Consider the following 18,176-nt stretch of genomic DNA (forward strand, 5'->3'; position numbering starts at 1 on the left):
AGGACTGTGTGTGTGTGTGTTTTTTTTGTTTGTCTTTTTTATCTTTTCCTTCCTTTGCGACCTTGCCGCGGGTGGTGGCACACGCATTAAGCATGTTCACTCATTTGCGCTCGGTAATATTGGAAATACTAGCCGCTATATTCGCACAATCTAATGTGTGTTTGTGTGTGAGTTTGTGTATATAATATATATCTGTATATAAGTAATATTATATATGTATATCTATATATGTATAGAAACTAAGCTAGTAATGCTCCTGGCTAATTGTCCTTTCCCGTTACATCCCACTATCCCCACCATTGCACTCTTGTCACTTTCTACCGAGCGAAGCCGGTCCGTTGTGGACCGGTCGGCATATGCTCGCGTGTTTTGGTCTCGATCTTCCTATTCATACGACTGTCCTTACACTACATTAGTGCTACGATGGTTTTGTGCGCGATCACGCCCCTATCTTCCATCCTCGACACCTCACCGTAACACAGCCGCACACACATTGAACGCAAGAGGTCGATCGTCGTCGATCAATAAATAACTAATGCGTTTAATTCGAAAAGCAAATTCGGTCCAAGACTGTGTATGTGGCTTTGTATGAGTGTATCAGTGGCTACTATCATTTCCTCTTATCCTGGGCCTGATTCTTTCTCGGGGAATGTTTTTCTTTTGATACTCCAACTCGGACCGGAACGCAGCGTAGTAAAGCATATGCGGCTGCCGCTGCTGCTGCTGCTGCGTGGCCAGCTTCTTGCTTTGCTTCCCCTTATTCTTCTTTTACTAATAGAAACTGATAAGAAACAAACACACGCACCATTGCGACCAGCTGTACACTGGCTCCACCCTCGCTCTCTCTCTCTCTATCTTCCTCTCTCGTTTTGCTTTTTGTTTGGAATGTATTGGCTATAAGAAATTGCACATATTGCGTTGCGTGTATGTATCCCACACGCAACGCTATATCCCGCTACCCCCGTGGGCGGCAAGCAGAAACACCCTTCTTGCTAGATACGTTTGGAACGTATCTCTTTAATGGCATTCGATTGGAGGAGGCAACACAGCAGAACTAAACGATAATGGAACAACAACTGGAACAAACACACGTTAAATCTTGTTGAGCCCGCGATCACACTCTCAACGGGAATCATTCTTGTTTTGCTTGAACACAAATCATCAGCCGTATCCCGACCAGGGAGTCGGTCTTGAGGTCTGCGTACCTCGTGTACCGGGGTACCATTCGCGGCAAAACCGATCAAGAACAAACACCTCGTGAGCCACCTACTTAAATAACAAAATTAAAATCAATTAAAAGGTGCTACGTACACTATAGGGAACAGCCACAGACCTTCCGCATAGGATAATGTCTGGCAGATTTGCAAAAAGGACTATACACTCCACTCGACCATAACTAGTCCGTAATCGTTATGAGGCCAGTGGCTCTCTTTCTCGCTCGCTTCAAAGTGCTTTGGAATTCACTGTCAACTAAGGCCTTTACACTAAAAATTAATACAATATAAAATTAATAATAAAATTCAGAATCCTTCCCTCCTACCACCACACACGAGTGAGAAAGGTGGGGAGAGAATTAGTTCAATTGATAAAATGAATGCCACACACTCTCTCTCTCTCTCTCTCTCTCTCTCTCTCTCTCCTAACCTCATCGGGCATCCGATGGAACAAGATCCGAGGCTGATCTAACGGAACACAGTTAAAACGTTAGCTACACTAATCAGTACACTAACCTAACGTCTAGCCTTCTTACTATTGGCATACGATCTTCTGGCTGGCCCAAAACGAATATGATAAGCAACGTAACGCTTACAATAGGCTTATCATGGCGTTTTAACGAAAATACATAGAAGTATCCTCGGCATACGGGTTTCAAACCATAACCTAGACCGTCAGCGAGGTGATGAGCTGTTGGCACAGCTTACCGTACTCGTACTGATCGCCCGAGATGCGACGCAGCTTGATGCCCTTGCTCGTATTGCTGTCCTTGCTGCTGCGGCCCTCGTACACCTGCAGCTCGATCTGCAGTCCACCCGAGAACTCGAGACTAAGATTCGATCGACTGTCGGTTCCTCCTACACCCGCCACTGCACCTGCGCCACCGTTTGCTGTACCCGTGGCACCACCACCGGCACCATCCGCACTGTGACCCTCGCCAGCAGCTGCAGCAGCTGCTGCTGCTGCACCGATCGCAGATCGACCATCGGAGATGGATGGATCGGTTCCGGTGCCCGTTGGCACTGCCGGTGTAGCCACCATCGTCCGTCCATTGCTGATGCTGCTGCTCCCGTAAATGCAACCTTTCGGGGGCATCGTCGAATCAAGCGTTCGCTTCACCAGCTCCAGTATACGGGCCGAATCGAGCGATGAGCATTCCTGTGGCAGTGGAAGCTCATAGCATTCGTCCCCAAGCCCGCAGCCACCACCTGCGGTGCTGCGGGTCGATCCACCATCACCGAGCGAATCGGGACTCAGGCGGGCCGAAGTGTCATGCTCCGAATCGAGACCACCACTGCGGAACCCGGAACTGGTCGACACGGAGGCCGACGGTGGTTCTTGACCGGGCGATAGGTTCGAGGGGTTCGAATCGTTGCTCAGACTGTCGTCACTGAAGCCAAGCGATTTGTCGCTGCCACGCCGCACATACGATTCACTCAAATCCGACGTGTCCAGCTTTGCCGAGCCGCTGGTGGTGGTAATGCTGGTGGCCATCGATGACGAGTTCGTGGCCGTCGAGTTGTTCTCCGTATCGAGGCTCGCCTTACGGCCAACACCCCGCGTTATCGACGGCATATCCCCCGGCGGATCGGTTATGAGTAGACCGGAGAAACCAAGGCCACACCCCGACACCGCAGTGCTGTTGGTACCGACCGCTCCACCGGACATACCACCACCGCAGCAACCATTCAACGAATCATCCGAATCGCCCCTGCTCGAATCGGACAGAGCCACCAGCGTTATCTCGCTTCCCTGCACATCCGTCAGACAGATCTGTGGATGGGTGTGCTGGTAGCTTAGATCCTCAGGTGAACCGGTTACGGAATGGCTCCGGAATCCAACACTGCTCACACTGCCAGTGACTGTTGCCGTTCCCGATGAGCTACCGTGGAGCTGCTGTTCCTCCTGGATGATGCCCAAGTTGTTCGGTGACGTTGGTGGTGTCGCCGAGATGCGCATCGTCTGGTGGGGCGGCGGTGCTGGCGGTAGCAATCCATAGCCCTTCGGATCGAAGTAGTTGACCGGCGTGGTGGGGCCCGAGTACAGCCCTCGGCCGCTGAAATCGATCTCCACGCTGTTCACGATGTCCATCGACAGATCGAGCGGTTCATTGCAGGCCACCGATGCGGGCGGGAAGACAGGCGGGAGCGCTACTGCTGCTGCTGCTGCTGCTACTATGGATGCTGCTGCTGGCGTACCTCTTGTGATCGAACCACCGCCCGTATTGAGCGAGCTAATGCCCCGGGTGATCTGATGCATCGGTGAGGCACCACCACCACCACCACCACCACCACCACCACCGCCAACCGCACTCGACGAAGAGGCACTTCCAGACAGGGTTGTTGCATTGCCAACTCCAGGACCACAGCCACCGACACCACCAGCACCACCAATGACCAAAGGCGGTCCCGGAAGGATCGGTGAAGAACATCCGCTAGCGTAGTACACGGGCGAAGGACAACCACTGTTGCTATTGCTTCCAGGATACTCCAGTCCCGAAGGATGGCACGTTAGCCCAACGGTGGGACTGACAACACTGGCCGTACCACCGGCACCAGCAGCGTACTGGCCAGAGTAACCACCGGCACCGTAAGGAGCATTACCGAGCGTTCCAAACACACCACCACCACCACCACCACCAACTCCAGCGATGTAGCTTGGCTGTAGTCCAAAGCCGGTAGGTCGACCAGCCAACGGATAGCCACCAACGTTCGTTCCTCCTCCAGTGGCAGCAGCTTGTCGAAGTACTGAGTTCAACGGTGAAACACTCTGGCTATGCTGTAGCTGCAGTACATTCAGACCCATATCGAACACATGTCCACCTGCGGCGGACGTGACCACTGCTCCTCCGCCAGCACGGACGATACCCAGCTGATGGCCAACCTCGTAAGGCATGGTCCGCGTGTTCACGATCCCATTAGCCGTCTCAATCGGCAATCGGTTCTCTAGTACCAGCTTCTCCAGCGCTGGCATCAGCGATAGCAGCACGTCATGCGGTACGGTGAGATCCGGTGGTCGATCGATTGCTACCTCACCAAACATTGGCACCTTGCAGTGCATTGGTGAGCCGGGCAAACTAACCGAGTTATCCGCCAGCGGAGGACTCGGAGTGATCAGCAGGTTGTTGGTACGATGATGTGCTGGTGGCGGAAGCTGTTGCTGTTGCTGCTGCTGCTGCTGCTGCTGCTGCTGCAACTGATGATGCTGTTGTTGCTGTTGGGCCAAAGCGGCCGCATGCAGTCCCTTCTGTAGCTGTTGACACTCTTGAAACGGACCGGGGAACTGCGAGGTGATGCGTGATCCTTCCGACGCTCGTCGTACCGGGCTGTAGCGACCTGCTGCCACAAAACAGGAATAAAGTAAACAGATCGAGTGTTAGAGAGACAGGAACACGAGAGTTCTTTCCGCTGCCAGTAGGTGACGATATGAGAGGTGTAATTTATGATGTTTAAAGAATGATTTTCACGATCGCAATTACATCAACAGCTACATGAACTACTACCAACACAATCTAAGCACATACATGCATGCAGTGAGCAGTGGTGCTACGATACAGTCAAGCAAGATAGGAAGGAAGGGTGTGATCATGGAAGTAAGCGAGCGATACGATCGAAGTCGAGCAAAGAGGCGGCAGGCAGTAATCGAAAGGTCGGAGCTACACCAGCTCCATTTTCCAGTTTTTAAGCAAGCCCTCATCCCCAAGGTTCGAAGGAACGGTCGTTGATGGTTTTTGGTGGGGTTAATATCGATGATCTATCGCGTGATTTGTGGTTGTCCGGCGATGGTTGTTTGTTGGTTGACTCAACGCCAGTGGAGCGCCCAATGTTGGATGCACCAGTGGACACAACTTACCGAATTCCTGGACGGTTGGCAGCTTACAGGCTCGAGCGTAACGTCGGGCTATTGGTTGCGCTTGGACTAACGATTGCGCTGGCAGTTGGTGCGCTGGCTGCTGAAGCTGAGTGGAATGATGTTGCTGTTGATACTGCTGCTGGTGAGCGATCGGGATGGCAGACCCCAAAATCAAGTGTCCCGTTATCAGCTGGGCACCGACGGTAATTGCCGGTTGCAACGAGCCCGAAGATTGAAGCGATGATGATTGCTTAACGGTTGGAGTGAGTGCACCTCGACCAACAGCACCACCTCCACCACTGCCGGCCGATCCAGTGCTGGCAGTATCGGATGAGGAAGCTGTTGTCGGTGTGACTGCTGCTGCCGCCGAAGAGCTTGGCGGTGAGCAAGTGCTGCTCAGTACCGGCAGACCACCGGACGAAGAAGGTGACGAAAGCAGCGACGGTGGCAGATAGTCGCGGTTCATACGTGCCTCGACCTCGCGTATCAAATCCGGACTAATCACTGGTCAGTTGGAATTCCCAGGATTTTTGTGCATCGCATTTGTGCAATCAAAAGCCATTGTCATAGTAACCCGTATCCCGTAGCGAAGCCCGTTCGAATATCATCAGATTCCCGCCAGTCAGCCCAGTCAATGCATAGGCATTGGCGGTTTTCATGACGGGTATTCGTTTATGTACAATGCATGATACCGAGCGGTAGAGGGACAAAAACCAAAAAGTAAGGGAAAAGGGAAAAAGAAAGAAAAAACGAAAGAAAGAAAAGGTAAAACAACCGGAAAAACGGAAAACAGTAGGGAAAACGGAAATAAACACTGATATATAAACGGGGAAACAGACAATCGAAACGAGCTCGAAAATGAACTAGAACACGTCCTCAAACAATCTACAAAATGGACCAAAATCTCGTAACAACACTAGATACACACTAGAACACATCATGCGACTTCCATGGGGAAAGTTATCTTACACTGACACAACAGCTAGCAGGTAATGCAGAACACATACACTCAGCAGCTAGATAGCGAAGAGTGCAGCTATTTAAGTGTAATCGGTGTTGGGCTAATCGGTGCTACATGCAAAAATAAGATAAACTAGTTCACATAACAATAACAACGATCAACGACATTAGCTGGCGCGATCTGAGCTAACAGATTCTCTCTACAGATTTCAGTCCATCAGTGCGCCCCTGAGTGAGTGTTGTGTTGTGTCATCCTCGTCCAGTCTGGTCATCATCGTCTTCGACACTTACCCGGTGGACGCTCCATCACCGTTAGCAAACCGGTACGTCTGGTACGGCCTCCGCCGCCACCACCACCACCACCACCACCACCACCAGCAGCAGAACTGCCTGAGGCACCACCGGCCCCAGCCATCGGTGCGGGAGAATGTGACCCCTGCGGTGGATCCATCGGTGAGGCACACCCGGTTGACAGATCATCCGTACAGCCGACAGTGTGTCGTTTGGTACATCCACGGCCATGCATATACCTGAAAGGACAAAGCGAACGACATTGATAAGCATCGTGGGCCAGTATTCTGGGTGTCATCTGCATTTGAAAAGACTCGGATTCGATGGACAATGTTCCACGTGAGGATTATCATAACAATTAGCTCGTTTACCCCTTTGCGGAACCAATTACGCATTCATAGGTCACGGGGTAAATGGAACACATGTTCATTCTACTTCTATCTAGAACGTGTCCTCTCAAGGGTAACCTATCCATCAATTCCATGTCCATGCAGGTATGAGGAAAACGAACTACAGAGATCAATAAATATTGGCCACGCCATGCCCAAATACCAAAGTCCACCGAGTTCAATTCTCTTAATCAGAATCGTTAGATGCCCCCGGTGCGAGCGAGCAGTAATCCAAACAAGCACTCGGCGCTGGTTCCTGGATGGGGTTCCCTACGGCGATCCACGGTTTTACATTCGACAGGGATGGAATGCCGAGCTAAAACGGAAACAGATCGCACACAGTTGGACGTACCGTTGAATTTCATCGTTCGAATCATCCGTTCCTTCGCTGCTGGGTGTCTGCAGCATCAGATGATCGACGGCGAGCGCGACGCCATTTACACCGGCGCCAGCACCATCAGCAACTTGCTGTGGCGATAGTGGTTGCTGCTGCTGCTGCTGCTGTTGGGACTGTTGTTGTTGTTGTTGTTGTTGCTGCTGCTGCTGCTGTTGCGACTGATCCGCGAAATTCGTGGATGACGAAGGATAATAAATTTGCAAGTTGGCTCCACCATCCGATGCTCTCCGACCGAACGAACTCGCTACAGGGAAGAAAGGGAGAAAGAAAACAAATGTTAGGTTACAACATCAGCCTACAAGCAACATACAACATATACAAGCAGCGACCAGCACCGGTCCTGGAACTGACTTACTTGCTCCCATGACGGTCGGTGGTTTCAGCAAATGCTGATCCTTGATGGTCAGATTGTGTATTGGTTGGTTCTGCAGTGACGGTATGTTGAGCGGAACGTTAGGCGTCGGAGGGTTGACGGGTGTTTCGTGCATTTTGAACGAGATCGGTACCACATTCGGGTTCACCAGTACCTGCTCGTGTGCCACATCGCCCGGACCGACCGTGTGCCGCCGCGTGTTGCCACCACCATTGCAACCGGCCGACATCGTCACTGTACCCGGCGGTGGTCCCGGTGGGAATAGGTGATGATGATCGTTCACATCCGCCATCTTACCGGCCGCTGCCGCCCCTGCGCCAGCCTGTCCGGGCGTGGCAACTCCGGCCGCGAGACCAGCGATACCATCCCGTGCAGCGGCGGCACCGTCGAGATCATACTTCTCGAGCTCCTCCGTACCGCCGAGTCCGGTCGAGAGATTCAGAATCGTCGAGCCGACGCTCGTCAGCGGGCTAAGCCGTTCGAGCGAATCGTTCTTGATGACCTCCGTCCGATCGACCACACCCGTCGTAATACTGGTCTTTCGGGACCGGGCGAACGCTAGGCTGGCATGGTGCTGCAACCGGCCCTTCTCCTTTCGCTTCTGGCGCAGCTTGTCCACCAGCAGGCTATAGATGGCGTAGATATGATCGAAGCGATTCTCGTGCACCGACTGGGCGATCATGTCCGCGGTAAGGCCCGGTAACTGCAGCATGTGCGTCATCACAACCGCATCCAGCGGCATCGCGCCACCAGCGTCTCGTGCTCCCGGCTGCTGCTGCTGCTGCTGATGCTGCTGCTGTTCTCCCAGCTGCTCGACCGCCTCCATCGAATGCGTATTGACGTCGGCGAGCAGAGGCGTGGAGTTGTACTGGGCCAACCAGCGATGGTGTGCGATCTGCTTCAGCGAGTAACGGCGCTCAGGCTCAACGACGAGCATGTGCCGTATCAGCTGTTCGCACTCTTGCGACATGAAGAATGGTATCCGGAACTTGCCGGCCACCACAACGCTGCGCAGATCGTGCAGCGTCGTACCGTCGAAGGGCAGTGCGCCACAGACGAGCACGTACAGCACCACACCGAGACTCCAGATGTCCGACTTGGGCCCATCGTACTCGACACCCTGAAACACCTCCGGGGCCGCGTACGGTGGCGAACCGCACCACGTGCGCAACGGTTGTCCCTCGACGAACGTGTTGCTGAAGCCGAAGTCGGCCAGCTTCACGTTCATGTCCGTATCAAGCAGCACGTTCTCCGCCTTCAGGTCACGGTGCACGATGCCGTGCCGGTGGCAGTAGTCGACCGCCGATACGATCTGCGAGAAGATGCGCGCCGCCTCCTCCTCCTTCATGCGCCCGTTCGCGACGAGATGGTCGAAGATTTCGCCCTGCGCCGCGTGCTCCGTCACCAGGTAGATCTTGTTGCGCGACTCCATCACCTCGTACAGCCGCGTAATGTGCGGATGGTGCAGCACCTTCAGTATCGATATCTCGCGGAACGTTTTCGCTAGGTTCTCCTCGTCCAGGCATGTTTTATCGATTATTTTAATTGCAACCTGCAACAGAGAGAGAGAGAGAGAAACAGTTAGGTTACGCGTTGGTCCTCATATAACTTTCCCTCATACTACCCCGCCTCTCACCTCTCGCCCGCCCTATAGGTAACCCCCCCATTGGTTGCAAAAGAATATCCGAAAAAACCTTCTCGATCGAACGAGCCCCCCCATGGGAGGAGAATGAAAAAAAAAGGCTAAACGAATGCATGTATTATGCAGGACTGATTTCGATTCGATCCAAACCCGACGCACACATATGCACACACATGGACAACCTGCATTGCAAATATCTACATTTCCGATGTAGAGCGAGGACCACAATCCAACCGACGGGCAGCATAAAGCAGGTGAAGGACTTATTTTAAAACACCTTCCACAGCATTGACCTCGCCCAACCCGCGCTCTCGGCCCATTATGTGGACGCCAAGCCCCCCGGTGCATGGATGGACACAGGGATAGAACAGCACAAAAATGGCCAACCCCACCATCAGGACAGGAGGAGTCAACCAGCATGCCAGCCAAGCTGCTTCTTCTTGCCCATTGGCAACATTGTTCGTTGACGTCGCTGGTGTCCTCCCCATGAAGATTCATGTGGGTCACACATGTGGTGGTGGTGGTGGCGGCTTCTTTCAGCGCCACAACACCAACCAGGCCCCGCAAAGGAGTACGTATTTATAAATCCAGCAAGGGAGGGAACAACAAATTGTAGAATCGAAATGTGCAATCCAGGACGAGAACGAAACAGTGGCCGCTTCGTAGCCTTCTGCCGTTGTGCCTCTGGCACCGGAATAGATGGGTTTCCTTCATTTTTGAGTTTATTTAAAGTTCAGCACTTCCGAGTCCGACCACCGGGCAGCACTGCGTCACACTCCATCGAGTGACCGCCACCAGCAGCCGCAAGGCGTGGTGGCCTCGTGTCTGAGTGTGTTGAGTGGTAGTGCAGGTCCCTAGTAACGTGTATTACGTCCGCTGTGCGCTGTACCTACGATCAATGACGTCCATGCACGATGCAACTGTGGAATGGGGCGCCTTCCTTGCGCGCAAAGGACCTATGATTCATCGTGCTACAGCAGCTCGTGCTCGTGCTCGTGTGTGTCCAGGACATGTTGGACATGGTCCAAAAGCGGTTTCAATGAAACAAGTTCGGGAAACATCTGAAGAGTACGAAGACATGATTCTACCGGGTATGTCCCGCGGAATTGAATCGATGGATCGCTGAGTTTACAAAAAAAAAAGAAGGAAAACTCTCTGTCTCGAGCAAGAAAACACCGCTTTACAGGTCACCATGAGGCACATTTGTTGGCGAGCATAAGCATTAGACCATCTTTTCCAATGCTTAACCCGAGTGTGCCTTCCAAGAAGCTATCCCTAGAATTCGTTGTAGAATCGAGTAGCATCCCGATATATTGAACACGGATTATGCGCACATTAGTGTGACCATTTTGAAGTCGGATGGCAGAAACTGGTTCTCAACCGAGTCCCCGCTCTATCGCATAATGTGGCTCATTATGACCGCTGACCGGTCAAGCTGTGGTGTCGTTGATTCTCGATATTTATTGTGACGGAAGCAAAGTCCAGCAATTCTTCTTAAGAGTCTCCCGCTCGAATCGAATCATTCCAATGTGGCCACCGCGAACGAAATGGATGCACCACGTGCTCGGCAGACCCATCCCTTTGATGACGACATTGAATGCGTGTGTTTTGCATTGGTACTGCCGCGGGGCTCGTGCGACACCAGCTGGAACCGGCTGTCCGGACTATAGCACGCACTTTTGACATTTCGCAACATCTCTCTCATTGACGTAACCCGGCTCATATCAGAGCGCACCACTACCACGGTGATAACTAGCGGATTCACATGCGTTACCGTTGGTGGCACTACTCCGATCGGTTCGGTAGCGCACGTTCTCCAGGTCCCGTGTCGCGCGAGGAAGGAAAGATCGATGTTCATACCAACGGCGCGATGACGGCAGAAAAGGATGCTCAACGTCTCGCTATCATCTAGTAACCTATATCTCGCCTTTGTGCAGGACTTCAACCGGTTTCTTCAGCCGTGCGTTACTCTACGATCGTCGTCGTATCTTCGCACGCGATCCAACCCCCCAAAAAAACGCCGGAAAACATCTTCAGGTGGAATATGCGTATGCGTTTGTGTGGCGCCCCCCGGGGAGGGTCGGAATTGTTTTTGTTTATGGAACTGTTACACCCCGCCGGGCGACCGCTGGCCACTACCTACAAAAAAAATCATATCCTAATTGAACTGTCTCGAGCGGGGAAACCAGACCGGGGGGATGGTTGATTAGTTGTGGCATGATTTTGGCAAATGCCAACCAACCAACCAACCAAACCAGCCAGCCAGCCAGCCAGCCAGCCAGCCAGCAGCAGACACAACAACATCTGATCGCCCACTCGGCCAGTTCCCTACCATGTTTTTGGGGTGACGGTGAGGTAGAAGGGAGTGTGCCTTTGAGTCTTACCTTCGAGTTTGTTATGACATTCGAGGCGAGCTTGACAACGGCGAAGTTACCCTTGCCAATCGTTTTCTCCAGCTCGTAGTAGCCCACGCGCACCAGCTTCTCGATTGGCATGGGCAGCGGTTGCTGCTGCTGATGCTGCGGTTGCTGCTGATGTTGCTGAAGGGCCGCCATTCCGTCGTACGTGCCACCGGTCGATCTTAGGCGAAACCGTTGCACCGTAGTACTGGCGGGCCCTCCTCTCCCTCCCCTTCCTCTACTTCCTCCACTCCTTCTCCACCACCTGCCTCCTCTCCGCTGCTGCTAGAAGACGTGATGCTGCGATACTCGATTCAAGCGTGAATACTGCTGCTACTGCTGTTGCTGCTTGATTGTTTGGTTGCTGCTTGCTCGGTAGAGGCTGTCGCTGCGACGCCTAGCAGGCTTGGCATCGGTTCTCACAGACAGCAGGACCACCGGCGTAGCAAGGGCAGCTGCTGCTACAGTGTTGTGGTCGCAAAACGGTTACACTACACACTCTCTACAACCACCGCACCATCGCAGTACCGTGGAATGCGACGGCGACATCCGCTAACACTTGGCCGTCACCGGCGGTCGGTGCACTCATCATCCTGTGCATCATCACCATCATCGTCACCAACATCGGCCCTGCCCTTTTGGCTCTGCTGTTTGGGTTCACACTGCGAGCAACCGTGGCGATGCTGCCCTGTTCTCTCGACTATTGTTTCTTTCGTCTGCACAATGTGCTGTTCGGCTGCTGCTACACTACACTATACACGCCAGCACGTACAAGCATGTTTCGTTTTCGTTTGCACTTCCTTTGGGGAATTTCGAACTCTTCATTCCTTCTCCCAACACACTAGATCGCTGCGGAAAAAATGTGTAAAACAAGCAAAAATGGTGACAGTTAGCGAAGGTAGAACGGTGATAAACTACCTGGGCCAACCCTGGGGCGATGTTGTCTGAGATTGGTTGTCAAGGTGAATCATCAACAACAGCAGCAGCGTAGGCCACAAGAGGTCAATCGCAATCTTCTACAGCTGCTTCTAGCGCTACTTCGTCGCACAAGGAACCGCGGCCAAAGGGTTCTGTTTGGAAACGATCACACGATTGGGTGGAACGATCACACAGAAACACACGGCGTGGCTCGCCGGCGTGCGGACACGATCTTACGACGCACGTGATAGAGCGGCGCTTTCTCGTCATCGCATCATCATCATCATCTCGTTGCGGTGGTGGCTGGCTGCCCCACAAACAAGGCGCGAGCGCGCGCGCACGCTCTCGACAGGCCCGTCCTCGTCACCAACGACGATTTCTGTCGCGCCTTTGTGTCGGCCAGTGATCAGAGGAAAAGCGCAAAGAAGGAAAAAAACCGCCAGAAGGTGGTACACCACCACCATATCCCGAGAGATGATAAAAGAAAAAGAAAACAAACGGGTGAAATAAACACACCCCCTCCCGGGGGAGCCCGCCTCATCCCCCACCCTAACACGCACACAAACGTACCGGCAGCGGCAAAAAGTGGTGTGTGGGGTAGCCAATTGCTGATCACACACCTAGGAGCGAAGTGAATATAGCAACAGCATGTTACACTCGCCTACCGTAAGATCAACCGTTGACCATCATCTGGACAGTGTTTGAAAGATAATGTTTGATGATAACCTGCACTAACGCAGCACACAACTAGTACGATGCTGTGAATCGGGTAAATGTGCTAATCCCTGCAATATATTTTAGGTAATACAGTTAACTTCCGAAAAGCCTTAATTTAGAGCAAATTTCCATAATACCATACATAGATGTACAGTACAAAATACTTTTACAACCACTTTGTTGACAAGAGACTAAAATTGTATCCAAAAACGTAAGAAAATTCACCGAACAAAGTCTAAACAAACGATAAAGCACCAATGACAGGGTGTCAACCCTATGATAGGTTTACTATGATGCAATATTCTACCAGGCTTATGTTCCGTATCCGTATCCGGAATCAAACATTCTTCTGATTGAAAAATCGAAAGAACAAATAATGTTAAGTTAATTCCCCGGGCTATATCAACCATTTCGCATGTAAAGCATGCTGCTGCTATTCTTATTTCGCTCGAGCGTCTGCTCGCTGACGATCGCTGATGACCGCCAATTTATCGTCATCAGGCCGCGTCCGAATTGATCGACAAAGCGTTGTTCTAAGTTCCGCGCTTCTCGCCCCCGGCCAGCTATTGAACACAATTGGTGTTCACAATCGCGATTGGTCAACGCGACAGTCAACGAAAAGTGACCAGAATAATGGCGCAGCACACAAACTGGTTTCGAGGGGGGTGGTTTTATCATCAACTCCCCCGTCCCGGAGGAAGGGACCCGACCACCGCACTGGAGGCATCTGATAAGAGTGCTCTCGTCTGGAATATCCAGATATTCCACACCTCACGCACCCACGGAAGCACGCACGTATCTAGTGATGCTGAACAATGGCCCCCCAGCACATGCAGCGACGGGGACGGGGTGGGAACCGGTGGTTTAGCGAGGTAGAGCAATTGATTTGCCGCATCCTGGTTCCGCCGCCTGGAGCAATTGATGACGAGGTGTAGCGCCACGCACCTTCTCCTCTGCCGTCTTATCGTCTCTAATCGGCTTCCTTTATCAGACGTCACTTCCGTCACACACCATCCCTTCGCTTCCGTTCGCCTTCTTGTGTTGCCTAAAATTGTTATCATCAGCGAGCGGTCGGTAATCTACGGTCTGGCTCCCGGCGACGGCGTCGGCGACGATCTCCGACAGTAGAGGACCTCCAGCTCGGTGCTGATTAGCGTGTCACCTGTCAACCGCCTTCTTGTCCCCCCCCCCCCCCCCCCATGGTACCCCGTTCTCCTCTTCCACCTCCTCCTCTCCTTCGTTCGAGAGTTGTTTGTGCGTGCTGGCTGCACCCCTTCATCGGCAGAGTTCCTCCTGATGATGATGCTGGCTCCTCGTCGCTTGTTGATGTCCACCAAGAATGACTTTCAATTACGAGCCTCTCTGGTCGTCGCACTTCTTCTTTTCCTTCTTCTCCTTCTTCTTCGTCGTCTTGTCTCATCGGCCAGACTACTACTGTACTAGCCGCTGCCCCTGCCACTGCCGCCGCCGTTCATTGTTGGCCATCATCATCGTCATCATCGTCATCATCATCCATTGATCCGCGGTTGCTGCTGGAGCTGCTCCGGGTGCCACAGGGCCCCCACTCACTCGATTCCAGGGGCGCGCACTCGCGCTTTCTCTTTCACACTCGCACCGCATACGCACACATACACGCCAGCACGCACAAGCACACATACAAGCGGCGACGGCATCTCCACGGCACAAACGGCGATTTCTCCTTCTTCTCGTTGTCGCGCGTGCGGCTGCTGCTGTTGCTGTTGTTGTTGCTGGTGCTGCTGGTTATCGCGTTATCTCCGTCTCTTTCTCGGCTGCGAAGAAGACGGATTCCGTCGCTTTCGCGCTATCATCACGGGGAAACGCGTTTGGGGTGATTCCATGACGATGATGATGATGACGGCGACACTTGACTGATGAAGGCAGAACAGAGCAAAGAGCAAATTGATCCGAAAACCCGCCGCACGAGTAGAACAAACCGCGACAGGCACACACTCGCACGCACAAACCCAGCACCGGAGAAACACAAGGAGGTCGTCGTCTTCCACGGAGTGGGCTGTAGGGACACCCCGTTTCACACTTTAACACGAAACACGGACGGCGATCTCCGGAAGGAACGCCGTGACACGCACGAAGGTGGGACGGGGGGGGGGGGGGGGGGGGGGAGGGAGGCGCCTACTGCCCACTCTACACTTCTGGCTCCTTCTTGTGAGAGGTGCGGCGAAGAGGAACACCAGAACGGGCTAAGCTAAGAAGACGGCACATTTTACGTGCTTACATTTTACGTTTTCGAAGATTATTGACAACATTTGCGTCGATCGCGTCGCCAGTCGGTCAAGTTTTCGGCCGGAAACACACAGACACACGCGGGTTGCGATGGCGACGAGCACACGAGACGAGATCACCACGGGGAGACACGGTTTTCGATAAAACTACGACGAGATTTTGGATTTTTACGCAGACCACCGCCGCGGTCCGTCGTCCCTTCTTTTCTTCTTTTTTTTCCTCTTCTTCACGTCGTCCTGGTGAAGTCATATGTTTATGTGTATGAGTTGAGCGATAAGAAGGAAATAGGAGGAAAAGTTCAATGGGTTTATCATGCATAGTATCTGCTTTTGCTCGTTAAAATGGTTTATTTCTCTATTTTAGATCAAACGGGTGGGTTTTTACTGAAATTCATTCACCTCCCCCTTCCTTAATTGCTTAATTTACGCTTTAAACCTGTGTCCCTATGGAAAAAAGCACTATGACAAATCACCCAGAGGCAGACCACCCCCTCCCCATTCAAATATTCAAATCCTTTTGCCTTTATACTAACGCCTTTCACAACACAACGCAACGAAAAACAATGGTCCGCAGGGTAAGTTTAGTGTTGAAATGTTGATTTTAGTTGCTGGATCAAAAAATATTAGAATATACTAGAAGCGGTGCATGCACTGTAAAGGGATCGTAGGGAAGATCGTCCATTCCATTTCAAAGCGCGGTCGATCACCGCACAGCCGAGCAACGTGTTGAACGCTATATACTGTATCGGACGAGAGCAGCGAGAGAACAATGGTAACTATCTTCGGCATTAAACAGAACACATTTTAAAGTTCTGGAATGAAATATATTAACACTTATTTTGTATTTTACCTTTTTTGCAGAATTGTGCACAATCCGGTCATGACCACGAGTGTCGTTACAAAGCTGAATTAGAAGAAGAAAGAAAAAAAACTGATAATTTTATAAAATCGCTAAATAAGCTATTAGAAGAGTTGAAACTTTGCGAGCGCCGCAAAAAAAACCGAAGCAAACATTCCCCAGCAAGGATCGAAAATGGAGCCGTTTAAATTACCAATAAGGTCATTAAAAGAGCTGATAATATTTGAAAAGAATGCAAACTGTGCAAACTTCCGTGAAGAAATCAGGGCACAGGCCAACAAGGAAAAGTGCGCGGTGAAGATCTTTTTCGATCGAAAATTTCTGGCGCTATGCAGTTGGGTAGGGGGAAGTAAAGTAGAAGGCCTGCAGGAACGAAAGGGAAAAATTGCCATAAAACATTTTCCCGGGACCTTGCAACTTATTCACGTTATAATGAAGGAATCAGTCAAAAATGCAGCAAGGGGCCAGCTTGGAAAATGGAATGCAGGGTAGGATTTTACAACTGGGACAGGCTTTTTGATGCAGCCAGTCTGATGGTTTTACTGAACAAAAAAGGAAAAACTGTGAGTTATTTGAAGGTAATAAGATTCAATTATCCTTTTATGAATACTAAGAAATGCGACTTTGTTTATTTTGTGTTAAATTTAACAGCATGGGCACGTGGTCATGCGAACTGTGGTGAATACCTCCTGATTGTTAACGGAAAACGGTTTGAAACGGTTGATTCCGTCTGTATTTCCGTTTCCTGTCCGGGATCGTCGCTGGATATTATTCCCAAAACAATCATCGAAAAAACGAATTGGAGCGTCTTCACAATCTTACTCAAATGAATCTCGCACTTCTAAATTAAATCAACCGGCCCCGGATAATGGATACGCGAGAATCGGGTTCATCGGGAAACCCAAGAAGAGGCTTATAATTGTACCATAACAAATCTCATTTTGCCTGTTGTTTCGCGCCGTTTGCGAGACTACTACCGACCACAACACCAGCACTAGCCGCGCTAGGACTTAAGGAAATGTTGTGCCATTCTTCCCTCGTTCGCTCGCCAGGACATCACACCGTCGGGTTCTCAGGCCTTCCAAGGAGCCAAAACACAACAAAAAACAAAAATGATCGCACGCAGGTTGAACGGTGGAATCGACACGGAATCTGTCCGGCTTCCGTCACTGCGGGAGCAACGATCCAGCCGGAAGGTTAGTAGAGTTGAAAGGACAGGACGGGAACGGAAGAGACGCGAAAGGGAAACAACAGTCAATCCGCGGGGACAAAGCATTCGAAATCGGCCATAAAATTAAACAAAAAAAAAAAAGGAACCCGGAAAGGACGAGGGACACAATCATCTTCAACAACACTTCCTCCGGTTACTTAGGATCATGCCGTTGGAAGCCGTTCAAGTTGCTCGGTCACGGGGAAGATTATTTCGCGAAGCAACAGCAGCAGCAGCAGCAGGAAACTGTCACCTCTGCGATGAAAGGGATTACGGATTTGCGCGGAAGAAGGGTAGGCTGGCCATCGTTCCTCACGTGGTAAGATTGCGGGTCGGTTGGCGAAGATCAGCTGGCAGCTGACTTCCGCATCGCGTCGACTGCCGATGGCAGGTGAGATGTCCTTTCCGGATGCTGACTTTAAATCATTCCTAAAAACCTTATCTCGTCCACGTCATCCCTTCGTTCCGGAATCGATACATTGTGATGTTGATCTAAGCTGAGATCGGGCAGCTTAGATCTTAAGGGCTTAGCTGCTCAATGGCAGGATGATCGGACCGGTGCTATGGCAGCAACAGAAAGGAGTTTGTAGTTTGTTTATGTTCCTGATTTCCTCTCCGGGGTACCGGGTAACCGGGGTTCAAACCGAATACATCCGTCCGTTTCGGAATGGTAACGATGCTCGGTCTAGGCAA

The 18,176-nt window shown here is 51.6% G+C and overlaps 1 protein-coding gene across 5 annotated transcripts in view; it reads right to left on the bottom strand.

Annotated features, from left to right (window-relative positions):
* Positions 1-15,601, bottom strand: part of LOC126575211 (uncharacterized) — a 16,035-nt gene extending 434 nt beyond the window's left edge. Inside the window, exons 1-7 of one of the 5 annotated variants that reach the window (XM_050235792.1) lie at positions 15,408-15,601; positions 11,504-12,367; positions 7,460-9,029; positions 7,060-7,348; positions 6,319-6,557; positions 5,068-5,571; positions 1-4,550 (exon numbers count right to left, since the gene is read on the bottom strand). The exon at positions 1-4,550 is cut by the window's left edge and continues 434 nt beyond it. In XM_050235792.1, the coding sequence (XP_050091749.1) occupies positions 1,882-4,550; positions 5,068-5,571; positions 6,319-6,557; positions 7,060-7,348; positions 7,460-9,029; positions 11,504-11,674 (5,442 nt within the window). In that variant the 5' untranslated portion in view covers positions 11,675-12,367; positions 15,408-15,601 and the 3' untranslated portion in view covers positions 1-1,881. Of the gene's footprint in view, positions 4,554-5,067; positions 5,572-6,318; positions 6,558-7,059; positions 7,349-7,459; positions 9,030-11,503; positions 12,368-14,098; positions 14,281-15,407 lie in introns of those variants that run through there. The other 4 variants (XM_050235790.1, XM_050235791.1, XM_050235794.1 and 1 more) reach the window with 4 other exon arrangements.
* Between the last annotated feature and the right edge of the window lie 2,575 nt (positions 15,602-18,176).

Source organism: Anopheles aquasalis, chromosome 3 (genome assembly GCF_943734665.1).
Source record: "Anopheles aquasalis chromosome 3, idAnoAquaMG_Q_19, whole genome shotgun sequence".
Classification (NCBI taxonomy): Eukaryota; Metazoa; Arthropoda; class Insecta; order Diptera; family Culicidae; genus Anopheles; species Anopheles aquasalis.